Source organism: Mixophyes fleayi, chromosome 9 (assembly GCF_038048845.1).
Source record: "Mixophyes fleayi isolate aMixFle1 chromosome 9, aMixFle1.hap1, whole genome shotgun sequence".
NCBI lineage: Eukaryota > Metazoa > Chordata > Amphibia > Anura > Limnodynastidae > Mixophyes > Mixophyes fleayi.
The window spans coordinates 132,549,242-132,576,741 of NC_134410.1; the positions used below are offsets into that span (position 1 = coordinate 132,549,242).

General features: G+C 42.5%; 2 protein-coding genes across 9 annotated transcripts in view; one reads left to right on the forward strand and one right to left on the reverse strand.

Moving 5' to 3' along the window:
* KCNT1 (potassium sodium-activated channel subfamily T member 1) overlaps nucleotides 1–15,799 on the reverse strand; it is a 227,520-nt gene extending 211,721 nt beyond the window's left edge. Inside the window, exon 1 of one of the 3 annotated variants that reach the window (XM_075185792.1) lies at nucleotides 15,300–15,799. In XM_075185792.1, coding sequence (XP_075041893.1) covers nucleotides 15,300–15,457 — 158 coding nt within the window. In that variant the 5' untranslated portion in view covers nucleotides 15,458–15,799. Of the gene's footprint in view, nucleotides 1–3,157; nucleotides 3,273–15,299 lie in introns of those variants that run through there. The other 2 variants (XM_075185798.1, XM_075185796.1) reach the window with 2 other exon arrangements.
* Nucleotides 1–27,500, forward strand: part of ADAMTS13 (ADAM metallopeptidase with thrombospondin type 1 motif 13) — a 70,604-nt gene that overhangs the window by 18,340 nt on the left and 24,764 nt on the right. For 2 of the 6 annotated variants that reach the window (XM_075185788.1, XM_075185787.1), the window contains 8 exons: nucleotides 10,473–10,595; nucleotides 11,529–11,742; nucleotides 13,892–14,038; nucleotides 25,179–25,242; nucleotides 25,418–25,686; nucleotides 25,785–25,923; nucleotides 26,625–26,773; nucleotides 27,287–27,370. In XM_075185788.1, the coding sequence (XP_075041889.1) occupies nucleotides 25,179–25,242; nucleotides 25,418–25,686; nucleotides 25,785–25,923; nucleotides 26,625–26,773; nucleotides 27,287–27,370 (705 nt within the window). In that variant the 5' untranslated portion in view covers nucleotides 10,473–10,595; nucleotides 11,529–11,742; nucleotides 13,892–14,038. Of the gene's footprint in view, nucleotides 1–5,740; nucleotides 10,596–11,528; nucleotides 11,743–11,802; nucleotides 11,901–13,825; nucleotides 14,039–24,149; nucleotides 24,303–25,178; nucleotides 25,243–25,417; nucleotides 25,687–25,784; nucleotides 25,924–26,624; nucleotides 26,774–27,286; nucleotides 27,371–27,500 lie in introns of those variants that run through there. The other 4 variants (XM_075185789.1, XM_075185786.1, XM_075185790.1 and 1 more) reach the window with 4 other exon arrangements.

Here is a 27,500-nt window from a genome sequence, read left to right on the forward strand (position 1 = left end):
TCTTCTATTATTGTCAACAATTTTTTATATCCTAAAATGTTCTACTAGATCTTTTCCTCCCTGGTATAAACGAAATATAAAATGTACTAACAGCTGCTTTTCCCACCTCTGGTACATGGGAGACTGTGACAAACAGATGTCACAAAGAGGACAAGTAATTATGTTTACTTAGCTTTGCTGAATCACCGCAGCACACAAACAATTTGACATTTTTTAATATGCTTTGTAGGGTATAATTTACATACAATATGAAGCATTATCAGAATACAGGGAGGGGACCGCCCGCGTGTGCGGACTAAGGCGCTGGCCGTAAAAGTGTCCTAAATTATTTACTTTCTCCTATGTTATTTATTACAAGAATAAAGTATAGCTGCTAACTATCTGCAACTTCCAATCCCAAGTTTTAAAGGTTTCTCCCTGGAATTAATGTAGCTATTTTTCACCACTTACCAGCTGCACAGCGCAATTTTCTTCTCCTGCCTGTTAGCTGCAATTCTCACCCACTATTATTCTGCAGCTTTATCATTTCATTTGGTGCGGACAGAATATATGAGTTGGCAGGCGGTGGTCATTGTATTGACCTGTCATTTACAGGGCTTCATAATACATTGAGCTCAGGAACCCCTGTGACATCACCATGACCTCATCAGGGATTGTCCCCAATGTAAGGAAGCCCAAACTGCAAGTGAGACCTGTCTAAGAGCGCCCCCTGCCTGTCGGCACTGATAGGTACAGTGTAACCTGCTCCTGACAGTGGCTGACTAGTCAACCACTGATGATAATAGGGGAGACCTGAGACACAATACCTGGTTCAAAATAATAAAAATATAAGTTAAATAAAATGTTAAAAGGTAAAATATAATTGTATTCCTAGGTCCTAAAACTCTGTCATACCTTACTTAATGTACACGTATTTGGGACTATAAATTGGGACTATTGACGTATAGTTCACCTAGACGCTACCTTGATTGATGCGATGAGATGAACGTGCTCAACATCCATCTGTGTCCTACCCACATCCGTAACTTCACTAGCTCGTCCCACTACCTACATCCGCAACTTCACCAGCTCGCCCAACCGCCCACATCCGCAACTTCACCAGCTCGCCCAACCGCCCACATCCGCGACTTGGCCAGCTGGTCCAACTACCCACATCCGCAACTTCACCAGCTGGTCAAACTAGTCACATCCGCAACTTCACCAGCTGGTCCAACTACCCACATCCGCAACTTCACCAGCTGGTCAAACTACTCACATCCGCAACTTCGCCAGCTCGCCCAACCGCCCACATCCGCAACTTCGCCAGTTGGTCAAACTGCCCACATCCGCAACTTCGCCAGCTGGTCAAACTAGTCACATCCGCAACTTCACCAGCTGGTCCAACTACCCACATCCGCAACTTCACCAGCTGGTCAAACTGCCCACATCCGCAACTTCGCCAGCTGGTCAAACTGCCCACATCCGCAACTTCGCCAGCTGGTCAAACTGCCCACATCCGCAACGTCGCCAGCTCGCCCAACCACCCACATCCGCAACTTCACCAGCTCGCCCAACCACCCACATGCGCAACTTCACCAGCTGGTCAAACTACCCACATCCGCAACTTCACCAGCTCGCCCAACCGCCCACATCCGCAACTTCGCCAGCTGGTCCAACTACCCACATCCGCAACTTCGCCAGCTGGTCCAAACCCTTCTGCATCCCAGTAGTATAAAATAAATACATGTTGGTAGTGTAGCCCTAGTTAATTCCTTGTTTAATGTACATCTTATCTTATCTAATATATAAAAGAAAAAATTTGTCCTTCTGTCTGTCTTTCTATACAAATCCACATTTTTCAAGCGAAGATCATGAAATTTTGCATACGAGTGTATTAAAACATGATGGAGGCAACTAAAAAAATTTAAAATTGAAATTCATTACGGGGTGGGGGTGGCGAGGGAGGCAACACCTAAAAATCATCGAAAACGACCATAACTCTGGAATGTCTGGAACAATTTACACCAAACCTGGTACACATATGACTTACAGTCTGACAACAAATATTGTGGGGGCAAGACACCCCTAGCACTCCTAAGGGTGGGGGTGGCGATGGGGGTAACACATAAAAATCATCTAAAACGACCATAACTCTGGAATGTCTGGAACAATGTCTTGGAAGAAGTTCCACCATGTCACACAAAAATGCTTTACAGGCCCTCAATCAAACACTTCAATTTTTAAGAGGCAATGATTTACTAATGGGTGGAGTCACTGTTGTATTGGCTGGAGATTTTCGACAAACATTGCCGGTCATTCCAAAAGGAACAATGGCGGATGAAATTAATGCATGCCTTAAATCATCACATCTTTGCAGGCATGTTCGCACTTTGCGACTAACCACAAATATGAGAGTTTCTCTGCATGGCAACACGATGGACGGTCAGTTTGCTGATCATTTCTTAAATATTGGGAATGGTTTAATGCCGCTTCATCCAGTAACTGGTCTCTTCAAACGCGGAGAAACACAGTTGTGTCTTAAAATTCTTTTAAATCCCGGGCAACGCCGGCTATTCTGCTAGTTCTACATAAATATTAATACACAAGCTTGGGAGACTTGTTGTCTCTAATACTGAGCAGGCGGGTATACATCATCATGGCGCTGCACCAACCTTCACGTTGCCCACATAGATTTCTGTACTATCTGGACCCTCCAGCACTCTGCACCATAGTGACATCACTACGCCTATTCCCTTTTGGTTCTCATTAGTCCTTCTCTTTAGAATGTAAGCTCCCACAGTCAGGGTCCACTACCCCGAGTCTCATGTCTGCCCACTCTCCGTCCCTGTTTTATCTGATGCTGTAATGTATATAATGTATACAATAATATATAATGTAATGTCTGTATACCATGCAATTTGTTCTGTTAATTGTATCCATGCGTTTGTTATTCTGCTTATCTGTATGTACTTATGTAGTGGTGTATGTTCTAACCCCCTATGTATGGCGCTGCGGAAGCCTTGTGGAACCTTATCCATAAAAGATGAGGACAGTATATGGCATTACAGGGCAGCATAGAGTGGACGAGGGCAGTACATGTCCCAATCTGTAACTTCCTCTGAACCACTGACGATTCTGTGAAATTAACCACCTGCCACTCGAGCTGATGAAGCTGTACCTGAGTGTATGCCATGGGCACAACCTTCTATTTCCGTCCACTCTGCCACCGTTCACTGGGGTCCTCACCAGGGCTCAGAGACTGTAGATTGCTTCCTATGCCCTGTCCAGTTACAGAACGGCGTCGTACTGGCCAGTGTCTCCTGTCTTATTCCAGCAAGATGTCAGCGTATAATTGATGAAGAGAGGAACGGGACCTGCGCCAGCTCTGAGACTCTGCCATCCCATATTCCCTGCTCAGAAAATAGTGCGAGCTGGAAGGATGATGTAAATCTGATATCTGTGGCCCCAGCTCATGCTACACAGAGACCAGGAATAAATGTCCCTGTTTCCCACGGGAAGAAACTGGAAAGGGCAGAGTTCTGTATAGAAACATAGAGCTGAAATTGCTGCAGTATTGATAATGATTTCTGTGCATTTTCAGTCTGGTTTACTTACCTGATACCTCCTCAATGTATGTGATAGTCTGACCACATCCACAATCCTATGCAGTTACGCCCCTCTCCAGGGCCCAGGAACAGGGACTATTGGGACGTATGGTAGTGTAATATTTTGCAAGCTATAGCGGACAATCCGCCACTTTGAAAAATCAAAGCCAATATCTGATTGGTTACTAAGTGTTGCGTCACCTGTTTTGTTATTGCATGGAAGAACCCAATAATCTTTTGCAAAGAATAGTAGAACACTTAAGTGACTTCTTTGAAGTTTTATAACTAATTTTTTATTTTTTTAAAAATTTTATTTTTGCAAAGGACAGCATTGAACATCAATCAATGAGGCATTGTGTTACAGTAGTCTTATGTATATTCAGGAGATAACACAATCGGCGTATATCAGAAAAAATGAAAAATCAAGATGTTGAACTAATTTTACAATAGAGACAGAGGGGAGAAGCAACAGAAGAAGGAAGTTAGACAGCAGTAAGTGGACAGGACAGGGGGCGGTGTGGTAAGCCGCCATTAGATGAAAGGAAGTAGAGAGTCGAGCAAAGGATCGAAAAGAGGAGGGAGAGGTGAGGAAGGGGAGGTAAAGGAGAGGAACCACGTGGAATGATGTAGAAAAGTCACGTGACAAAAGGAGTTTGAATTTGGAAAAATTATGTCCATGGCGCCCACACTTTATTAAATGATTTAGAGGTATTTTGTATTAGTGCCACAATCTGTTAATAACCCTGCAGTGTTGGCGCAGTGGGCTGTTTCCAATCAGTGGCCGTTTGACACAGGGCAGCAGAAACTGTGAATTTTATAACTAATTTAAATCGTAGCGGAACTGTTCTGTATGAATTGTTCATAGGGAAAATTCGGAAGCGCCCCACCCCTTGAAATCCTGATTTTTGCTACTGTACATATTCTACATATTGCATTTTATGTATTTTATCCTTTTTAGCATTCAACAATCTGTACCAGTCACTAATATAATTGCCAACAGATTTAGGGTCTGATGCTGAGTTGGCTGTATGCCCGTTGGCGTAGAGTAAATTCCGAAAACTTACACTGTGTATTCCCATAAACGGCGCATATCACACTTGCGTCTCCGTACGACTGGAGAGGTGAGACGGGGGAGGGGACCAGTCTATCATAGGCCGAGTACAGCGGAGGCAGGTTCATATAAATACACATTGAGGGTGATGCCGGTGACCAGCTTTAGAGGTGATTCTGCAATCAGCCAACAAGAAGCGGCTAGCTCGTGCTGGTAACTATCATTATATACTTGCACCAGTCCTCGGGCACCCGCAAGTGCTATGGCTCCTTGCAGACGGATAATGCGCTTCCATGCAGGTCTGCCTCAGTCTGGTGCCCTTTGAGCTCCCCATACCTTCCTCGTTTTACCTCTCCAAGTGTAAGGAGACACAAGTGTCAGATACAAGCAAATGTGCCTATGGACTATGTGTGTTTGTGAGCATAAGCTGTACGTATTTGCGGATTTTACACTAAACAAACGGGCATGCTCCCAAACCCACATGAACCTCAGTGACTGTAACGAGAAGGGGTAGATTCGATTGGTGGCGATGTGGCAAGAGGACATCGCGCAGCGCACATGCCGGCAATTACTGTAGAAGTCTCTGCTCATTAGTGGTGCTAGGAGAAATGATTATCTTCGATCTATAAGGTGCCACAGTGCTCTGCAGCGCTGTACAGTAGGTAAAACGGACATACATAAAACGGACATACAAGGTAGACAATAAATGCAGACATGAAAACAAAGGGTATAAAGGACCCTGCTCATTAGAGAGATTACATTCTAAGTGGTACGAGGACACAGCTGAAACAAGAAGAGAGAGTGTGGCTCAGAGTGGATATTGGGACAGCTGTGAGGGTGTATTAGTGTGAATAGTGTTATCGGGGATAACGTCACCTCTGAAAAAGAGATGGGTTTTCAAAGAGCATCTAAAGAATTGAAGGCTGTGGGAGAGTCTGATTGGACGTGGTAGGGAATTCCATAAGTGGGGAGCAGCACAGGAGAAGTCTTGTAGGCAGGAGTGAGAGGTGGTTACCAGAGACGAGACAAAGCGCAAGTTAGAGGTAGCTCTAAGAGAGCGGGAGGGAGAGTATTATGACATGAGATGTGAGATGTATGAAGGGGTGGAGGTGCTGAGGGCTTTGTAGATAAGGGTGAGTAATTTGAATTGAATTCTGGAGGACACTGGGAGCCAGTGTAGAGATTTGCAGAGTGGTGCAGCAGATGGGGAGCGGTGAGAGAGGAATCTCAGTCTTGCAGCAGCATTTAGATTTCTGTTAAGTCTCCGCTGTGAAGTGTCTCTCGGACATTCCGGACGCATTGTGTCTTAGTGAATCTCCCCAAAACTGTTGTTTGATTATGTCTGTGACCATCATTGATCATTTCTTTAAGGGTATTGCAGAATGTCTTTGTTCTTGTACAACTGCACCTAGATGTCCGTCCAGCTCTCTCTGATTTTGGAGACGTCTCTGCAAACTTTTTAGAGATGTAGATATCTCCAGAGACGTTTTGTGCAAACATCACATCAAGGTCCATCCTCCAACCACTTTACTACCAGCACTTTCCTTGAATTACACTTTTCAGTTCTCCTCCTAAATCACAGCTTGGTTTCGGCCATTTATAGTTTAGACTAATGAGAGGGAACATCGGGGCGGTCTATATTACATGTGGTACTTTTGTGTGTTTGAAGTGTTATTTCTTTACATTGCTCAGAATGCATCAAGAAATGAGGCACCACACGGAGGTGTATTACCGGCCATTACATGATAACCCTGATCTATCGGATAATATGACATTCTTGTCACGGTTCACGGCAAGGAATATGGTTCCTGGGTTTGTCATGCAGAAATACAGGTACAGGTAGGGGGACTCAGTGAGCAGAGATCTTGTGAATAGTCACACTGAACAGCAGGCTGAGATGCTGGAGAAGATGGTAACTCTGGGTGGATATCCAGGAATAAGCAGAGCTGAGTCGGACATGCAGAAATACAGGAACAGGTAAGGGAGCTCTGTGAGCTGAGAACTGTAGATTAGACCGGGGGTCGGCAACCCGTGGCTACGGAGCCGCAGGCGACTCTTTCAGCCATCTGCTGCGGCTCCAGAGTTCGGGTGTCAGTGGCAAAGGGGGTGACAGAGCGCCTCTCTTTCACCCCCTTTGCTAAACTAATTGCAATTTAAAAATATAAAAAACTAATGCGAGCCGGCAGGGGAGAAAGCTCCTCCCCCGCCGCAGCTCCCTGCTGGCTCAATGACGCTGATGTGATCCTAAGGTCGCGTCGGCATCATTCAGTTGACAGAGAGCGCGCCGAGGAGGAGCAGAGAAGAGAAGATTCAGGACCGGGACACCACCTGAGTGAAGGTAAGTAAATAGTAAATAAAAAATATATATTTTCTTGGGGGCTGAATAATAAAAGGGTTTTGAGGCTCCTGAGGTTTTTTTTTCCTCTGGAAAATGGGTCCAAATGGCTCTTTGAAGGTTTAAGGTTGCCTACCCCTGGATTAGACACACAGGTGCAGCTGAGCTGAAGTGCTGGAGAGAATGGGAACTCTGAGTTGATATCCAGGAATAAACAGAGCTGATTTGAGGTGCTGGAAATGATGGTAACTGTGAGTTGATATCCAAGAATGAGCAGCTGAGGTGCTGGAAATGATGGTAACTCTGTGAGTAGATATACAGGAATGAGCAGGGCTCAGTCAGTAATGCAGAGATACAAGAACAGGTAAGCTGGGGCCAAGTCTTCACACAGTCAGGGCTGACAAAGAACAGGCAACTGGCTGTTGGCCCAGGTGTCTTAAATAGTGAGGTGGTGACAGGCTGGACGAATGGGAGCAGAGAGGAGGAGTTCTATCTGACAGGACGGGACTGCGCATGTGCAGACCCGGAATGAAGATGGCCACCGCCATCGGATGGCCCCGACACCAGTGGTGATCCCCCACATTTGGCAGGTGAGCGTATCGTACCCCTTGTGTTGGGGTGAAATGTGATAATTCTTTGCATACTAGCCTAGCGACATTAAAATGAAGATCCAGTTTGAAAAACTTGTTTCGGAGATTAGATCTCTGTGTTGGTGAAACGCAGGGATGTCTTCAGTTCTGAGCCACTTTTATCCTTTTGGGAATATGAAATTTCACTGATTTCCAGTAACTGCTTCTGACAGCGGGATATATAGCAAATGTCTTTGAGTTACTAGTTTTTTTTCCTAACCATGAAGAAATAGCTGCTTAAATTATTAATCTCTGTTAAATCAAAGCAGGTTTTTATCTATTCACGCATCACTGTCACAGCTGAGTGTGTCAGACATCGCCCTCTACAGGTGACCGATGTAGAGCACGTTCTGTGGATCTGCAGCCTTCTAATTGCAAGCTTGTGCCCCCGCGATACATGTCTGGTAATGTCATCTCATTAGAATGAAGCATTTAATGTAGTAATGTTTAAATAATATAGACTTAATTATTGAAATAAATTAATCTTTAGAAATGTAGCTAAAAAATAATAGAAGCTATATGCTGTATTTTATATATAATGTGTTTGTTTTTTTTTCAATACTATATATTTATTTGTAACAATTGGAATTGGAAGCCCAGATCTGCTCTGGTACCTGAAAATGATTGAAAATATGGTTTATTATTTAAATAAGGCATTTTTTTCAATGTTTAATGTTTTTTCCTTTTATTTTTATTAGTGCAACTAAACGACAGAATCTGGGCTACCAGTTGCACTTAACGCGCTCGCGCTGGTGAGCGGAGTCACACAGAGACTTGTTGAGTTGGTACGTTACCACGCAGAGCCGGTGGAGTATCGCTGAGTTTCCCTTGCAATATTTTAAGGACAAATTGGGATTTGTTTGTTTTATCCCTGCATTTTGATAAATAGGGGCTCAAATCTCTCAGATGTAATCTCTCCCTTCGTCCCTCCACTTCCCTATAGATAGAGCCTCAGCAGAAGCAGCCTCATTCTCCTGTACAGGACACCATGAATATATATAATCCTTATTGGAATGGGAATACAACACAATGACAGTTTATTAACCCATCTGGAAGCCGTAGATCCGAATGCCCGCGCTGACTGCCACCATTTGGTTCTCTGGCCGGTAAATTCCTCGTTAGACTTCTGCTCCGTCTGCTCGGAGTTTAGCGGTGCCCAGAAAAATCCAAAATGTATCCGATAATTGCAGAGATTCTTGTTTTTCATTCATTCTTCTGGCATCATTCCTTTTCTGAGACATGAGCAGACTGGTTGTTATGGAGCCTGTTTGGTCAGAGGTCATTGTGTACCCACACTGCGGGGGGTGATCTGCACCTCTCAGTGGGTGCTCAGCTTACAAACATAATACAGTAACCATAAAAAGCATGAACAAGTTACAGTGTAACTCTGTTATAATCGTACATCTTCTGTCCACACACCCATTAAAGTGCCCTTATAGGGCATATCCACATTGGGTTGAGGGTTTGCACAAACTCTCCACTTCCCCACAATAGTAAATAGGGGGATTTCCTTCCCCTGGAAGCTCAGGATTAATGCGATAGATCCATAATAACTGCTGCAGATGTGGTGTAAAATGTACTGAAGAATTGGTCACTCAGGAGCCTCAATCAACATAACTGACCCTCAATGGACCACTTAAAATTCTCATTGTACCCTTGGGCTCTTCACAAATGTGTATTGCCAAATAAATTCTGGTCCATGTGGGGCAGCGTTCCGCACATGTGAACAGTCCCTGACTATAGGGATCGGTGATCCCTACTGCAGAACAAATCTACACAAACGGAGGCCACCGTGTCCTAGAACAGTCCCTGCACCCCCCCTTCCCCCCACCTTCCTTGTACTGTCATGCAAGCTTTCAGCTGTTACACCACTTAACCCCAGCACCGTGTCCTGGTTGGCATCAGCTTCTACAGGTATCTCCAGAGATTCCAAATGACGCTCACATCTCAAACCACGTTATTGGAATCCAATAACACTTCAGTGGCAAGCGTTAATCTATTTATTATGTTGTTTTATAAATGTCAGTTCTCCTGGATCAAGGCCTGGTATTGGCAAGAGCTGAATGGAAACTATTCATATCTATTAATTATACAAAGGAAGAAAGATTTCTACAAGGTAATCCCACACAGCCTAATATATCGCCAACGTGTAAACACAAACACCACCGTACATTGTACAGACACCGCTCCTGTATATTTCAGCAGACGTTGGAATAATCACAGATCTTTTACCTGTGCGTCCTTCAGAGGATCAGGGACCGTGCAGGAACATTTGGGTGTGGAGTGTCCTTATTGTTTAATTTTTTTTGTAATGCATTTTGTTAGTGCTAGATATGTAAATGTTAAAGTAACGCAGCATTAGTATTTTGAGGCCAGTTTCAATCTACAAATGCGACATTGGACGGTAAAATCTTAGCATGTACTGGTGGTTTATATGGGGTCTCTGGTGCTCTCCAGGTCATTGGCCCAGGATATCCACGTGTGCCCAGTAGATTTGTCCTCTCGATGTAACTAGATTCACTTGGCCAGATCTCTGCTGTTACATCCTACTCAGGGTCACTACTGCTCTTGGCCAGATTAGGAGTGTAACACTCAGTCGCCATTCCACAAATCTAAATGTTTTGTGAGGGGCAGTGAGGCTGATCCAACCGCTCTGAGCCTGCACGGACTACAGGGCAAAACTGAGATTGGTAAACTTCATCCAAAAGCCGTTCCTCCGTCACTTTGTGACATAATTGTGTGGTCCGTTTCCCCATCATGTGTTCAACAGCTCCATTAATCATTTTATTTGACCGTGACATTAACCCTGACTTGTCCACGTTTTCCATAACTCGTAGCTGGAGTGTTAATTGCTGACTGACCGTTTGTAAAAGATTCACAGGTGCTGCTGTTTCCCTTGTGATTCTGTGAGGAGATCTGGAAAACATGCGCTGTTACCAGTCCCTGATAACTGGATTTGGTGAAACACAGATGTAAAGCATCGTTCAGTGTGTCAGGTAGGTACGGTCTGTAGACCCGTCAGTCACCATGTAGGATAGAACAGGGACCTGCTCAATCCTGTCTCTGATCAGTAATGGATCACTGGATAAACCTGTGCATTTACACATTTTGTGGGAGACTTAGGGGTAAATGTATCAAGCTGTGGGTTTGAATAAGTGGAGATGTTGCCTATAGCAACCAATCAGATTCTAGTTATCATTTATTTAGTACATTCTACAAAATGACAGCTAGAATCTGATTGGTTGCTATAGGCAACATCTCCACTTTTTCCAACCCGCAGCTAAGTAAATATACCCCTTAAAGTGTAGGGGGAGAGAAAATGTTGAAATTACTTGCAGCTCCCCTTTAAATTCAGATCTTGTAAAAAGGAAAAGTGAAGGTGTTACCCATAGCAGACAATCAGATTCCAGCTATAATTTATCTAGTACATTCTTCTACATTTTTCCTTTTCAGACGTTTTAGTAAATCTATCCACAAAGGCATTTGCAAATTAAATATTTTATGCATTTCCATTATCATTTTTTATGACTTATAATATCAGACTTGTTTTATGCCCAATATTTACTGGTTCTCTGTCAATTTATATGTCAGATTCTCATGAATATTGATCCACCCACAATATGTATGTGTGGACAACAAAGGCCTTTTCAGTACTTTCTAATTTGTATCCTTCACTTAGAATGTAGAACATACTCAGCATCACTGTTCAATTTCCTTTCCGATACTTTGTATCCTGGTCATAATCCAAAAATAAAATGGTAACTTTCCATGACACACTCTCTGCCATCACTACGTCTAGGAATTTTCCAGTGCAGTGAATATTTCCCGCAGTTGTTTCACAAGAATATCTTTATAAGCAGTCCTTTGTAATGGACAAATATTTTTGCAAGACCTAAAACATGGACTTTATTATGTGCTGTTTTCTTAAGGATCAAAGACAAGTCCTGTAGTACGGAATTGAGATGTCCTCTGTTCTTGGCTGGTTCTGTCCATCTGCATTGAGAGATGATTCACAGTGTGATGTCCGGACAGCGAGGGAGGTCTGTTTACTATAACGAGACTGCCAAACTGGGAGAATGTGCAACTGTCACCGGTCTCCTGCTGCCTCCCGCACACACGGATTGTGTAGCAAGAAGGGAAGAGGTGAGCGATCGTCAACAAATGTTTGGCCAAAGTTTACAATGGGTAAAAAGTGGATGCTCTTTGGCTTCAGGAAAATAACTATTATAGCAGCGGATACCAAGAATAGGATCCCGAACCAGTCATATACAGGCTGGGACATCTAGAGGAGAGGACTGCTGGTAATCCTGGAAGTGTATAAATAAGATGATTGGGATTCAGTTATAATGTTTGTAAGAGTTCTGTACGGGACAGGAAATTCTAAGCAGACATAGAACCAGCATGACCTGATCATAATACAATTCTATTACACCCTATACAGACATAGGACACTACACCCCCAACATGACCTGATCATAATACAATTCTATTACACCCTATACAGACATAGGACACTACACCCCCAACATGACCTGACCACTGGACATGATACAATTCTATTACACCCTATACAGACATAGGACACTACACCCCCAACATGACCTGACCACTGGACATGATCATAATACAATTCTATTACACCCTATACAGACATGGGACACTACACCTCCAACATGACCTGACCACTGGACCTGATCATAATATAATTCTATTACACTGTATACAGACATAGGACACTACACCCCCAACATGACCTGACCACTGGACATGATCATAATACAATTCTATTACACTACACCCCCAACATGACCTGACCACTGGACATGATCATAATACAATTATATTACACTATATACAGACATAGGACACTACACCCCCAACATGACCTGACCACTGGACATGATCATAATACAATTATATTACACTATATACAGACATAGGACACTACACCCCCAACATGACCTGACCACTGGACATGATCATAATACAATTATATTACACTATATACAGACATAGGACACTACACCCCCAACATGACCTGACCACTGGACATGATCATAATACAATTATATTACACTATATACAGACATAGGACACTACACCCCCAACATGACCTGACCACTGGACATGATCATAATACAATTCTATTATACTACACCCCCAACATGACCTGACCACTGGACATGATCATAATACAATTATATTACACTATATACAGACATAGGACACTACACCCCCAACATGACCTGACCACTGGACATGATCATAATACAATTATATTACACTATATACAGACATAGGACACTACACCCCCAACATGACCTGACCACTGGACATGATCATAATACAATTATATTACACTATATACAGACATAGGACACTACACCCCCAACATGACCTGACCACTGGACATGATCATAATACAATTCTATTATATCTGTAATGTAGAGTTTGCATTGATAATTACACCCGCTATACAGAATAAGAGAAATGGTTCTGTGCCCCTGAGTTATGAAAAATAGGGGTCTCTCTCGATTGAGTGAGTGGGAGAATAGGCCTATTTATTAAATGGAAATGTAATTGGCTTTAATGTTAGGGCTGATGCGAAGGTGAATAGGTCTGTTTAATAAATGTAGTATTCCTAATTTTTCTCCAAGTCACCGATATTTGGCGTGTGTGTATATGATAGAGATATATAGATATATAGAGATAGAGAGATATATATATATATATATATCTCTATCTACACACACATATCAGCAGTCCTGATGCCAGATGTCAATCAGGAGCGAGTATAATTGGTACAAGTAGAAACCACATGCAGCACAGCACTGGGGTCATGAGTTTGATTCCCAACCATGGCCTTATCTGTGTGTGGAGTTCCTATGTTCTCCCCGTGTTTGCTCCAGTATCCTCCCACACTCCAAAACCCTACTGGTAGGATAATTGCCTTCTGACAATATAGACCTTTGTATTTGTGTGTGGTGGGGAATGTAGAGTGTCAGCTCCAATGGGGACCTTTGTGTATGATAAACATTCTTTGTACATAAATAAATAATAAGTATATTTCCACACTGATTATCCAGACTTTATAATCCTGCGGTCGGTGGTGGACACATGATCCCTCGATTACGACGCTGGGACTGCAGCTGGTCTGTGCGAGGTCTGTGTGCTCAGCAGCTACAGTTACATATAGTTACTTGTTTTTATTTTCTACTTCCTCCAGGCAGATTGAGAATTCGTGTCCCTCTGTACACTGAATTGCCTGACGCTGCATTATGTCTCCCTGCAGGGGGGTGTAAGAATGTTTGATGCCGTCCCTTGTGACCAGACGCAGCGTTTCTCTCCCCTGACCTGCAGCTGAACACACGATAACCATCCAAACTGCAGGTGCCAGAGAATGTCCTTCAGACCTAGGAGCGCGGGGTAATATCAGCAGGTACAAGCAGCGCTCGGACGTATACAGCTGTACCCAGCACTGACACTAAACCACGTTGGACAATGTATTAAAAATGACATCTATTTCAGGTTTAGTCTACTTTCAAGCTTCAAAATATTTCAAAGTTGGGTTGTCATCAAGAAACTTGTACTTAAAACTACATTTAAAAAAAAAACCCTATATATAAATGTATAAAGCAATTTATGATTTTAACCCACTCATGTCTGTGAAGCCCTTTTAGTCATCAACCTGTTATGTGCTATATTGCAATAACAACAGTGACACCTGCAGGCTTCAAGAAGCTACTACACATACTAAATAGGACCGTAACAAAGTGTTAAAGTGAAGCAGCGTAATTAGATATAATAAAAAATTCTGTGCATATGAATAGCATAATGTTACATTTAGTTTTTACCACATGATAAATTTGTTTATTAAAATGTGTAATGCTAGGGGTATGAATGACTGAATTAGAAGGTAAGAAAATAGGACTAAAGAAATTTTGCTCTTATTTCCAACAACTGCTACTTTGTATTTAGAATTAAATATTTAGAATTTATAAAAATCCCACCAAAAATGTAATACTGATGTAAGTCATGTCTGCTTCTAGTGGTACGAAGGCAAACATCCAAATACAGATATATAGAGACACACACAGTATGTTTTGCTTAGAGTACACCAATGATTACCAGAATACCAAACTGTAAGCAAATTGACTAATTTTCTGTTTCGGAACTATAAGTACCAGCATGCCCAGCCACAAGGCTTGCTGAGGTTTGTAGTTCACATTGTATCACCATATAAAGACCCATTTCATGATAAGTAAGAGCTCCGTCTACATTAGCATCATAGATTCAGGATCCTTCCCCGGTTCCCAATGTTCCCCCCCACTCTGTGCAAATCACTGATATGGCAACTAAATCACACACACAGATACATAGTAACATAACAGAAAGGACACAATTCTCAGCAGTGTTACATTCATCAGAGCTAGTGAGGCAGAGGAAGATATCAGCTGCCCGTAAGGCTGTGTGATCCTTATAGAACATCCAAAGATCTATAGAACAAATCCAATCTCCCCTCGGTAGCTCAAAGATCTTTGTACGTACTTGTAATACTGGTTATGTAAGTCCACAGATGTCTTGTGCCACTGAGGGGTGATTTATAAGTGTGTGTGTATATGATATATATAATATTCGTATAAGAAGTAACAATAATGGTCATTGTTAACCCCTTCCTGCGGGGGACTCTGCAGAGTTACCTGTGAGTGTGGGCGCTGCCATCATCGTAGACGAAGCTCTGGTTGGTATAACACTCGCTGCACATCCTGCTGCCACCCTCCGCTGGGTGCAGGTGATGGTGGTGAGAGGTGGATTTGTACAAACCCTGGAGGCTTCTGTCTTTATCTGAAAACGGCATTCCCGCAACGACTTACAAGACATGAAGTCCCTACTTTTATATATTTGGTCCTTGCTGTAGCTGATCCACAGATACAATCTCCAGTGGGTGTCACAAGCAGCGCCCACCTCCTTCATGTCCTGCAGGTGTAGAGAGAACCAGCCTCAGACATTTCCATAGGGTCCCTCGGGTGTAGGAGGCAGGAGAGGTAGGTACCCACCTCCTGGGCATCGCCTACCTTAGATTTACCACCAAACCCACTATCCCTGTGCAGCAAGTAGGTCAGCAGACCGGCATGTGAAGCATTGTGCCAGCTCCCAGCTGTCAGAATTTCTCCTCCTGGTTGGTCCGCTCAGGATGCGGAATGAAATACTCTCTTCTTTCTATTGTTAAAATCCAATGTGGGTTTTTTTCTTCGCTGAATTCATTGTCCAATTCACACTGGGGGGGTTTAAATCCCTTATAGACCCCGGTCCTATTACTCCACCTGCTGGCCAGTTTTATATTGCATCTGGTTTATCTTATGTAAACTGACTGCGCTGCTAATGTCATAGCAATTGTATTAATCAAAAATATTGTCCCCCATGTGCTTTTTTTCAAATAACTCACAATTTTCTCTAAACAGTAGGTAAAACTAATAACAGTATTTTATTGTCACAAGTGTATCTCTTAATATTACAAAATGTTTGCTGTATATTTTTTGAACTGCCAACATGTAATATTTGGTAGCGCAGCCATTGATCACAATAACTGTAATATTGTGATGTATACAGCGTCTTGCCCCTCTCTACTGGCCGTTTGGTCCTCTCTTCCTGAGCAGACAGCTCCAGTTCTCCCAGTATGAGGGTCCTTCTCCCCACAGCTGTCCTATGGGATTAGATCTGGACTCATCGCTGCCAGTACAGAACAGTCCAGCGTCTTGTCTTCAACCATTTGTGTTTGAGGTCATTGAGCTGCTGGAAGACCTATGACCTTTGACAGAGACCCAAATTTCTAACACTGGGTTCAACATTGCGCTCCAAATAGCCTCACAATCTCCAGATGTAATGATGCCATGCACACGTTCAATGCACCCAGTGACAGATGCAGAACAATAACCCCAGAATATCACCGAACCTCCTCCACAACTGACTGTAGGAAGGTTTCTTTCTCATGTTGGTTTCTGTAAACAGGGATGATGTACTTTAGCAAATATATAATTTAGTCTCATCTGTCCACAGGATAGTCTGCCAGAAGCAATTTGGTTTCTTTAGGTGTGTTTTGGCAAACTCCAGTTGGCTTACGTGTGTTTGTGTGTCTGTCTCTCTCACCTCTCTTTTTGTCGCTCTCTCTCTCTGTTGGCGCTCTCCTGATCTTGTACCCATTACTCCTTCATTGAGCTTGGTGATGGATGGTGGTAGTTGAACGTGTTGTACCTTGTGTCTGAGGATCAGCTGGAATCTGTTTGGCAGATGATCACGGAGCTTTCTCCACCATTCCCACAATCCTGCACTGCAAACTTCCGTGACGTTTTCTCTATTCAATGAGGTTGGCTACAGTGTTATGGGCTTTAAACTTCCTAATAACTTTATAAAAGGTGGAAACAGGAATGTCAAGGTGTCTGGAGATATATTTGTAACTTCCAGATTGTCCATTCTTGGCCTGGTGCATGTGGGTGTGGTCTAGTTTGGGCCAGTCTCCGCTTGGCCTGGTGCATGTGGGTGTGGTCTAGTTTGGGCCAGTCTCAGCTTGGCCTGGTGGGTGTGGTCTAGTTTGGGCCAGTCTCCGCTTGGCCTGGTGCATGTGGGTGTGGCTTCAGTGGATTCTGTCCTGATTTTCCAGCAGGAATGTTGGCGGCTACGAATCTTTGTTTTGACAACTTTTTGCTATGTCAGAACAAGACGTTACACAAGTCTGTAACATATAATGAATTTGTAGTTTAAATATCAGCGTTGAGCTGTCAGACACAGAAGTTTCCCAACCTTCAGTGACTAATGTTTTTCGTAGTAAAAGCTTTGTAATTAGGCTGCAGTTCACCCTGTACTGTGACTGTGACATATAAAATATTCTTTCTATTATTAGTCTGCGATTCTCCTCATTGTCCTTTATATTTGGGGAATAAAAATTACTCTAACAGCAAATCCAGACATTGTGTTCTAGCGCCACTTTGTGGCTGCACCAGGCATTGCAGCCTGTTCAAGATCAGTGTGTGATTGTGGATAGATGTTGGGACCAGATATTGCTAATTATCCCGATGTTCAGAATACCAAGTTCTAAAACAAAAGTATTAATTAGTTACTTGACCTGATTGGTGGGATGGCCCTATATCTTGATGCTCAGAGTGTATCTGATAAGGTGAGAAAGGTCATTTTAAATAATATGTTGTCAATAAGAAGAGGCAACAGAAGTTTTGGGCAGAACAGTTAAGGTCCTATTTCCTTTACAAGATTCACTTGTTGAATTATGACAGAAGAACGCTCCTCTAATGATGTCACCGCTCACAACAAGGCGATCAATACACTGATGTTCTCTCGGGTCCTCGGAGTTTGACCGCTGTGTTGTGTTCTGCTGAAAGTGTTATTTGTTCCCTGAAGAAATTGCAACATTGCATTGAACGGATCTGCACTTCCTACAGTAATTGCAACATTCTCTTAGATTACAGAGTAACAGGAACAGTGACTTCACCAACATTAAAGTTACACTACTACGTATTACAACATGTTACTAACCTTCTTTCCTAGGGGCATCTATGTTCTTCTCACAGCCCCGGATGAAGACCAGGTCGGGGGTGGGTGGGTGACAGGCACTGGTCAGTTTAACAAATGCTTCCAGATTCCCAGACTTTTTCCTTTTTCTGCTCATTTCAGTGGAATTTCCTGCATGTGCGCTACATGTAGAGCCCCCTTCTAAAGTGCAGGGAAATGCTCTGCCAGTAAATGATCTTTTAAAGGTGAGCAGCAACCTCCCCCCCTATCACACAACCACTTTGTCTAAAATCCAATCCCAGTGCCGGGCGGCCTGGTCTGGTTCCCACTACTAACAAAGAAAGTGACAGTGTGGAATCCCCCTGTCATAGTGGGATCTAGTCCCAGGTTCATCCTTGCAGGGCTGTGTGCCCCCCTCCAAGTCCCACATTAAAAAGGGGTCATCTTGCCCCCCCCCCCCCAACCTGAGGTGCTGAGGAATATGGGAGCTTTGGAGTGGTAACCTCAGAGGGTAGTGGGTCTCTAGCTCATTCTGCTCATCACAACATTGATCATTTTTAAAAAAAAATAAAAAAATTTGCAAACTATCTTTTAATCAAAAACTCCCCAAATGCTCATTCACCAATTTGTTAATAAAAAATATATTTAATTAAGAAGATCCTACTGGATTGCAGATAGTGACCCACAATGTGATTGGCTGTGGGTGAGGGGAGTCGATCAGTCATCATTAGAAATTTATTGTATGTCCATTGATGTGGGGGGAAACATGCTTACAATGCTGGGGCTGGGGGGGGGGGGGGTCTCCATTCTTGTCCTTGGACCATGCATTTCAATGGGGTTTCAATTTCTACAGTTAGGCCGCAACACTATTGGAGTGAATGAGCCTTTCACATGAATGAGAAAAATACAGCACAGCGTTGCGCAGTGTCGGACTGGGGCATGAAGGGCCCACCGGGGGACTGCAATGCTAGGGGCCCACCAGAGGGGGTGTGGCCAGCCATCAAAGAGGCAGGAACAGACACTAGAGGGGGAGTGGTCAGCCCACGAAGGATAGCTAGCACCATAGTGTAGTATATAAAGAATGCAGTGCATATATAAAGAGTGCACAGTCTTGACCTGCCCCTTAGATTGGGCAGAACAGTCACCAAAAATCGGGATCGTCCCACTAGACTTAAAACATTTGACAGACTGTCCTACCTGTACTTGTCACCACCTGTGGCTGCTGGTTTCTTTAGTTGCGGCTTGTCTGGAACCTGGAATGTTGGGGGCCCTATTTGGAAAAAAAATGGGTACATTTAGAAAATTCTAACCAGCCCAGCGTTAAATCAATAGGACCCACAATTAATACTTAGGCCTTCCTCCAGCCCCAACATTAAAGTAATAGTATTCCTATTTAAGAAATAAACCTATTTCCCTCCCTCCAGACAGCCCCAGCAATAAATTAATAGCATTTACGCATAATAAATATTCCTATTTCCCGCAACCGTCACTGCCATTAAATAATTCATATTCACATTTAATAAATAGACCTCATGCTCCTCAAACTCAGCCCCACATTCAATAGCCCCAAAACCACCCCATCTTAAAATTAATAGTCCCCACTATAAAATAGCACCCATTAGTTAGCCACCACCTACCACACACACATTACATTGCCACAAACCCGCTGTGCAATCACACACACATCAATGTGCCCCTTCATCACCATGCTGTGCCTCTTTATGATCACACTGCGCCCTCCATGCTGCTTTTGCTCCCCTCTTCTCCTGGCCCCCCTTCATCACCCTGTGCCATGCTGCTTTGGCTGCCCTTCATCACACTATTCCATGCTACTTTGCTTCCCCTTCACACTGTGCCTCATCTCACATGCCACATTTCTTTCTCTCCCCTCTCCAATGTCCTTATTTATCCATATCCCATTCTTGAAATATATTTTTTAAACATGTTTTAACATGTATTGGCTCTCAAATAACTATGGCAAAAAGCATTAACTGCATTTGTATTCTCTAATAAAATGAGGCTTATTGGCATAATATTATTTTTTTTCCACTGATAACAAAATGTGAGAATTTCTAAAACAGGCTCACTTCACAGTAATTTTATGCCATGAAGACTGCTGAGACATTAGAATAATAATAATGATGATGACCCATGGCGCTATGTGCTAAAGGAAATGACAAATGCTCTCCAAACAGAAAAAATATTATATGTGTATATAAAGCAAAATAAAAAATATATGAATATATAATAAATAAATGAAACCAATCCAATTCAAAAGCAATCCTGAATGGACAATATGAATGGTGGGAAGAAAATATGCACAAATAAATAACAAACAAAAGAGTAAAAAATGCAATCTTTTATAATAAAAAGATAGAATCCAAGTAGAAAAAAAATCAAAAAGAATATCCAGTAAAAAGAAACATATAAAAGCATGGAGTGCATCCAAAACGGTAGCGTGTATTGAAAAAAAAACAGTCATATGAAGATTACCTCATAAATAATGTCCCAAAGGTATCCCAAGGACCCAGAAGTCCATTAAATGTAATGAGACTGGCACCTTTTTTCAACGGCGGTGCACCGCCAACCTCAGTTTGCAAACAATTAACTTCTCTGACACTTCCTCCGCCTTGGAACGCAAGCCTGCGTGTCAATAGCCGAACTTCCGGTTTTTGGCTAAGAGGCACAGCCGCGTACTCCTGCTGCTGTGTAAAAGTAAAAAGTATAACGCTGTAGCGTTTGGGCTCTCTGCAGCTGGCTTAGCACTCGGAACAGCGGATTAGGTGGGGGCGTGGCTTACCAGCGTCGGGGCCTACCGGTGGATAGTCCGGCTTCCCGGCAGGCCAGTCCGACGCTGGCGTTGCGTAAGCCGCTCTTGTTAACCCTTAGTGTAGAAGTGGGCAATGTGCTCCTATAGGGATGAGCTGACTTGCGGTGACGTGCTTTGGGCGCACTGACAGGGTGCAAGCAGCGTAAACAAAAGCGCTGCAAACCAAATGAAGTATATGAACACACAAAGGAATGGGTGATGTCCTATGCAAAATAATTATTAGTCATATAAAACAACAAATATGTGTTTTTGACTTATTTCATAGTATTAGCTTGGTGTGGCTCAGATGAACTGTGTGTCCAGCCCAGTGTTAAAATCTGAAAAGGAGGAGGCTAAATTTACTGCATCTCTTTGATTGTTCTAAACTCTTCTGCTCTCCCATGAGGTATTTATGGATACAGAGTTTCAGACAGCTAGTTACAGATGAGTGCCTAATACCAATTTATGACACGGGTCGTAAAGCCCTTGAAATCCCTCCATAAGGTTATGTCCGTATCAATAATATCCCAAAACAGACCCCTCACGTTCTTGGTGGTTCTGTGATATCTCTGGACATCTCAACTGGGTGACTGAGCAGCTGGGATAAGTTTGAATGAAGAGAAATAAGGACACATGAAATGTTAATATTCTCAAATATCATGCGCACAGGAGTCATGTTTGGTATGTAACTGAAGGGAAACATATGACCTGTTGTGTGGAAATAGTATCATCTTTGTAGGACATTCTGGTAAGAAGGTGCTCCAGTGAAAATAAACACTGATTTGAAAGGTGTTTGAAAAGAGATCATAAACAACTAAGTTGCACTTACACAAACTTTCTGGCCCTGACATCACAGAATGGGGGGTTGTGGGTACCTGCAACATGTTAATATGTGCTGTAAATCTAACAGATTGGTTCACTTTTGGGAGTCCGTTTCATATTGAGAGTCTACTATTCCTGCCTCTCCCAGCAAACAAAACTGATCATTTGTAGGTGTACTATTTCTGTTGTGTATTCCTTTTTATTTTACAAGAAACTATTGTATTATATTGTTATGTCATTTTGATAATTGTTTTTCATCTTAAGCATTGTGGAATTATTTTCCATATTAATTTACACATAATAAGTTCATGTTTCAGTGTTCTTCTCGATTCACTTGTCAGACTTAGCTTGTTATTCGAATGCTCCATAGTTGAAACAGAGGAGATTATTTGGTCTATGATACGTCTGGTGAAAATAAATTGTTATAGATTAGTAAAGGGAGAACCGAAGGCTTTCTAAGTAAGAGTGTCAGCTCTTCACAAAAAAAGACAAAGCCTGTGTGTGGAACAAACCTGGAGAGTTTTAATAATTTTTAAACAGACCATAAAGTTGTATTTGATTAACCCTTTTTTACACACACGTCACACAGGCTCAGGTGAATGCTGAATCATTGCAGGCGGGTGTGTGCTTTACACTTAAGTGCACAAGTCAGACAGCGTCTCTGTTATCTTAAATTCTGCCAAGTTCCTGAAACGTTTACGTATATATCTGTGAAAGTGGCTTTTCTGTATGAAACAACCTGTCTTTTAGGTGCCTTTTGAATGAAACAGAAACAAAAGTCTGAGATGTAAAAGCTCATTGCAGATGAAGATCCAGGACCTGAAATTAGTCTTTAAAAATAGCAACTGATTATGGTTCTTTTGAGATTACATCTCCCGTCTGGAGCACAGTCTTTCACTGTAGAGCTTGATGGGGGCAGACACAGTAGGCGCAGAGACGTTCAGAGAGCAGGTCGGTAGACATCAGAGTGCCGCAAGTTTAATAATCAAAAGAGAGAGAGTGGTTGAGCGGCTGAGGGGGAGGCAGAGGCGATATGAGCGACGGTATACAGACATTTATATTATGTCACTGTGCTGATTAGCGCTCACTTCTGTTTACCAGACTAAGCACCTAATTCCTTCGTACATTTTGTTACAAATGTGCTGTTTTCTTTGTGTGTTAACTAATTCTGAACAAAGTGGTTTCCTGCAATTTCTTCAGATTGATATTTAATATATAAAACCTTCTGCGCAGACAGAACAATAATTATTGTTAAACTCCCTTTTGTTTTCATTTGTTCTCTGTTAAAGGTACAGTACAGTAACCCCCTCTTCTGATACATGTAGCCATTAGCGATTATGTATGGTTAATTTCTCAAAATTTTCCATTGTTATTGATTTAATGTAAATATTTCTGTCTTTCCTTTAGGGGATTATTTATGATGATCGCTTGATATACAAAAACCTGTTTGAGATAGTTGAGCTGCCCCTGATTAGGAAGGGTTAACTTACCGCTGCGCCGGACAGTCTACGCACCTGTGTGAATCCGTTGGCCGCAGTAGAATGAAAACTCAGATTTGGCCTTTCAGTTCCATTAATTAAAAATTACAACTCTTTTTTTGTTCCCCCCTGATGTTTATATTGTGTAACCTTGGTTCTTATTTATTGTCAACAACATGTACGGTTGTGCTGTATATTGATATCTATCTACTGTTACAAATAAAAAGTTTAAAAAAAAAAAAAAAATTACAACTCTACAAAAACCGTCACCTTTAATATCAGTAGCCTTTTACTTTTCCCTTTGATGGAAATAATAGATCCCCTATATTACCCTGGATCAGCTGATAGTTTTATCCATGATCTCACCTGAGCCCGGCTATGACGGTGGAATGAGTGAGTTCATTAAGTGACACTTTGTTTCTCTTGTAGAGTCAGTGATTCCAAATCAATACAACATGGAGAAGAATGGTAACTGGGCGTTTTATTAATAATGGATATTGAACAGTATTTAATAACACAAGTTTTTAATATGAACGCCCTGTGCGATATATAGGACCATTTCAGCCGAACAGCACAACGTCACTTCCATGATTCATTAGAAGAAAGTTGTCTTAAGATTTTGACTGTTAATTATCCACTAGGGGGCAGTATTCAACTGGAATGAATAATATCTCCTAGTACATTGACTGATACAGCTCATGCATACAAGACGGATTAAATATCATTTACTATGCATATCTATAACCTATGATACAAGGAGGATAAATGAAGAAGGAGCAGCAAGTACAATTCTAGGTTCAGATTTGGTTTCAGTTGTCTGTAGTATAGTTACTAAAAGTTGTGTAAGCATTGATTCTGTCCAACCCCCAACACACACATCCCCCCTTATATCCCTCCCTCAAACTCTGTGATTGATCAACCACCAAATGTGTATCTGGCCTGGTCTGAGTCCCCTGCCTGCAGTCTTCTCACGTGTGTTATATGGAGTGATATTGGCAGCTATGAGCCTTCTGGTATTCCTGGCACTGCTTGTACCCTCCTGTGGGCTCTCCGTGCCGTGGCACACACCGCAGGTACTTGCCTGGCTTCACCCAATAAGTGTTTCCTGCATGTTTACATTCCACCGTGTGCTGCAAGCTTGTGGAATATGACCTTTGTTTCCTCATCTGTTGTACTGCGTTAACCACAGGCTAAAAACTAGATCACTCCGATTGCAAGCTCTCAAGACTACCTCACTCAATCATGTTGTCCAGCAATTATCAGTTCTGTGCCTTCGAAAATAAGAAATAGACAAAATTGTTATTAGAGAAATTGTTGTGAATATATTTTTATATTAATATATGCCTATAATTTATAGGGAAAAAATAGCCATTGAAAAACAAACTATCACAAATAGTATTCTATTAAATCCTGTGACTTTTGCAACCTTACTTTGTTGTTGTTTAAGTGACGTTACTATTTATTTAGCAATATTGACAATGTTATTATTTATTTAATATTGCTTCATTTTTAATTTATATTACCTAACTATATTGTTACATCAGAAAAGAATATGAATATTTTTTTGAATTCTTCTATTGTTCACGTTTAATATTATTACTAATATTAATCATAATAGTAAAACATAACATTTTTTACTAAAATTATTTCCTTCATTTATGTGCCAGTGACTTGGTAATAGTATCATTAGTTTCTTGTATGAATACATCTATTGTTTATAAATATTGTTCTCTCAATGTATCCATATACTTATATAACTCACTCTTGTTTAAGGATAAATGAATGAATCAATGACTTAAAATATATATTCTTATTTTTATTTAGATAATTGTTGCTGTTCTGTTAGTGTTTTACTGTTATACAATTCTATTTGTTTTCAATGGAATTACAGCTAAAGACGGATGATACAATCATATTATTTGTAGCCGCTCATATCCTCCTATTTCTAGATGTTCCTGACAACGTTACACTCTGAAGATTTAGTTTTGTACTTTGGCACAGAACACGTCTCAGGTAAACTCATAAAAAGAATTGAATTATTTCTCTCCAGACATCTGGCTGAGGACAAATGAAATAAAGTCCAGCAAAAAGTTTTGTCATCATAAACTTGTTGGCTGTATATTTAGAGATCTGATTGCATTTATACTGTGATAGTAATATATAAGTGCATCATTGTCTCCCTCATCAGCCTCTGACATAGATCTGGGGAACCTGACGTGTACCTGTGAACACCCCGAGGGGTCCTCTGCGCCCTCTGTCAACCTGTGCGTCCTGCAGGCGTCTGTGCAAAGATTTGTTTTCAGGTTTCGGGAGGGAGAGCGACCGATTACCGCTGAGCGAGTCCTTAATTCCTCTCTGCACCATCTGAGGCAGCTCCCAAAGTCTTGCGGGTCAGTGGGTACCGCTCTGTACCCCAAAGGACTGAGATCTGTGGTCACTTACTGTGAAGGGGGATTGGTGGGTTAAAGCCGAATATACCAACATTTATTCTTGTACTTTATTTATGGTCTTTGTAGTGTTAAAAACAAGCAGTAATTATCTTTCTCTGCTCCCAGCGTGGGTTCATCATTGTGGACGGGGAGCAGTTTTCTATCCAGCCTCTGAGGAAACAGCATTTAGTGACCACTCCAGAAGTCAGACCATGGAGCCTTCACATCATCTCCCGAGCTGGAAACGCTCCCGCAGAATATAAAGGTACAAGATTCAGGGGCAGGAGAGGCAGCGGTCTCGTCCCTGATCCACAGAGAGCGCCACCAATTCGCCAAACACACCCCATAGGCAAACCGAGGGGGGGGGTTCCTAGTGCCTGGAAACCCCCTCCAAGCCTGGGGCACTGTATAATTAAGGTGGCTGGAGCCTGCCCACGTTTCACACGGCTCTGTTTGAAAAGGGGGAGCTGCATGCACCTAACCGTAGTGCATGCAGCATTGCCCTTGTATATTATGGGGATAGGAAGAGTTGGAGAGCAGCCAAGCACTCTCACAACACACAAAATTATAGCCACACCCCCATGCATGCTGGTCACGCCCACTAGTGGCGTAGTGTGGGAACCGCCCTCTACAAATCCTGCGTTTGCCCCTGCACCCCTACAGATAATACAAACCTTGCACTCTACGGACACATCCATCCTGTTCCTCAAATCTATGGTCCTACCTGTAAAAATAGCTGCATTTATGCAGAGGCCACAAAACCATATGTGCTCTGTACTGTGAGCATTCGTACATGACACTTACTGGTGTTGAATTCAGCAGGAAATATGTCTCTGGATTGAATGTTTCAGGTTTGACACAATAACGACAGAATTCAGGCTGCTGTGAAACATTGTAATCGATATAAAAATGTTTTCCGATAAGAATATATCTTTATCTGACTTCATCTCCCCACACATCCTGCAGCTCCTGTGAGTGACCCCAGCGCCCGTCGCCTGGAGAAACGAGCAGTTGTTGATGTGAAGCACTTGGAGCTTCTAGTGATTGTGGGTCATGACGTCTACCAGTTCCACCAAACAGACACCGAGAGATACATTCTTACCAACCTGAACATTGTATGTACATGTGGTGCATTGTCTTACACTGCGATACAGTTGTGTATCAGGCTTGCTATAGTCTATGTATTCTATGTGTGACCCAAAACCACTACCCCAATGAAGTAAGCCCCAGGGGCAGAATATGTCCTCACTGCAACATTTTGGGCATGTCTGGGGGCCTTGTTTCGGCTTCACAGCCTCCCCTCTGATAACAGTGGGTGCAGAGAGTGGCAGAACTTCCACCGCTGCAGGGAGTGCGGAAACCACAGCCCCCCACACCACACACACACACCACACTCCACCCCACCCCACCTCTGCGCCTCAAGACTGATGCACCACCTGCAATGAACTTGGTTCTGCCACTGAATAGGCAGTGAGGGCTGACAGTTTGCGTAACCTGGTGATATCACTGATATAACCTCTAATGTTACTATGTCTACCAGTCAGTGAAATAATAATACTTCTTGTAAAGAGCTGACACAAAGCAAGGTCCCATCATATTATAACATTGAGTTCTATGATCTGTTGCAGGGGGCAGAATTACTGAGAGACGTCTCTCTCGGAGCCTCGTTCCGTGTTCACCTGGTAAAGATGATCATTCTGACTGAGCCGGAGGTATTGAAATGAGACGCGATCTAACCGCAAAACTTGTCTTTGGTTGTAATACGTGAGGTGCAAGCTATGGACAAACTCGGGGGGGGGGGGGGGGGTTGTGACTTCTCCCCTGTAATTGTTTTCTTAATAT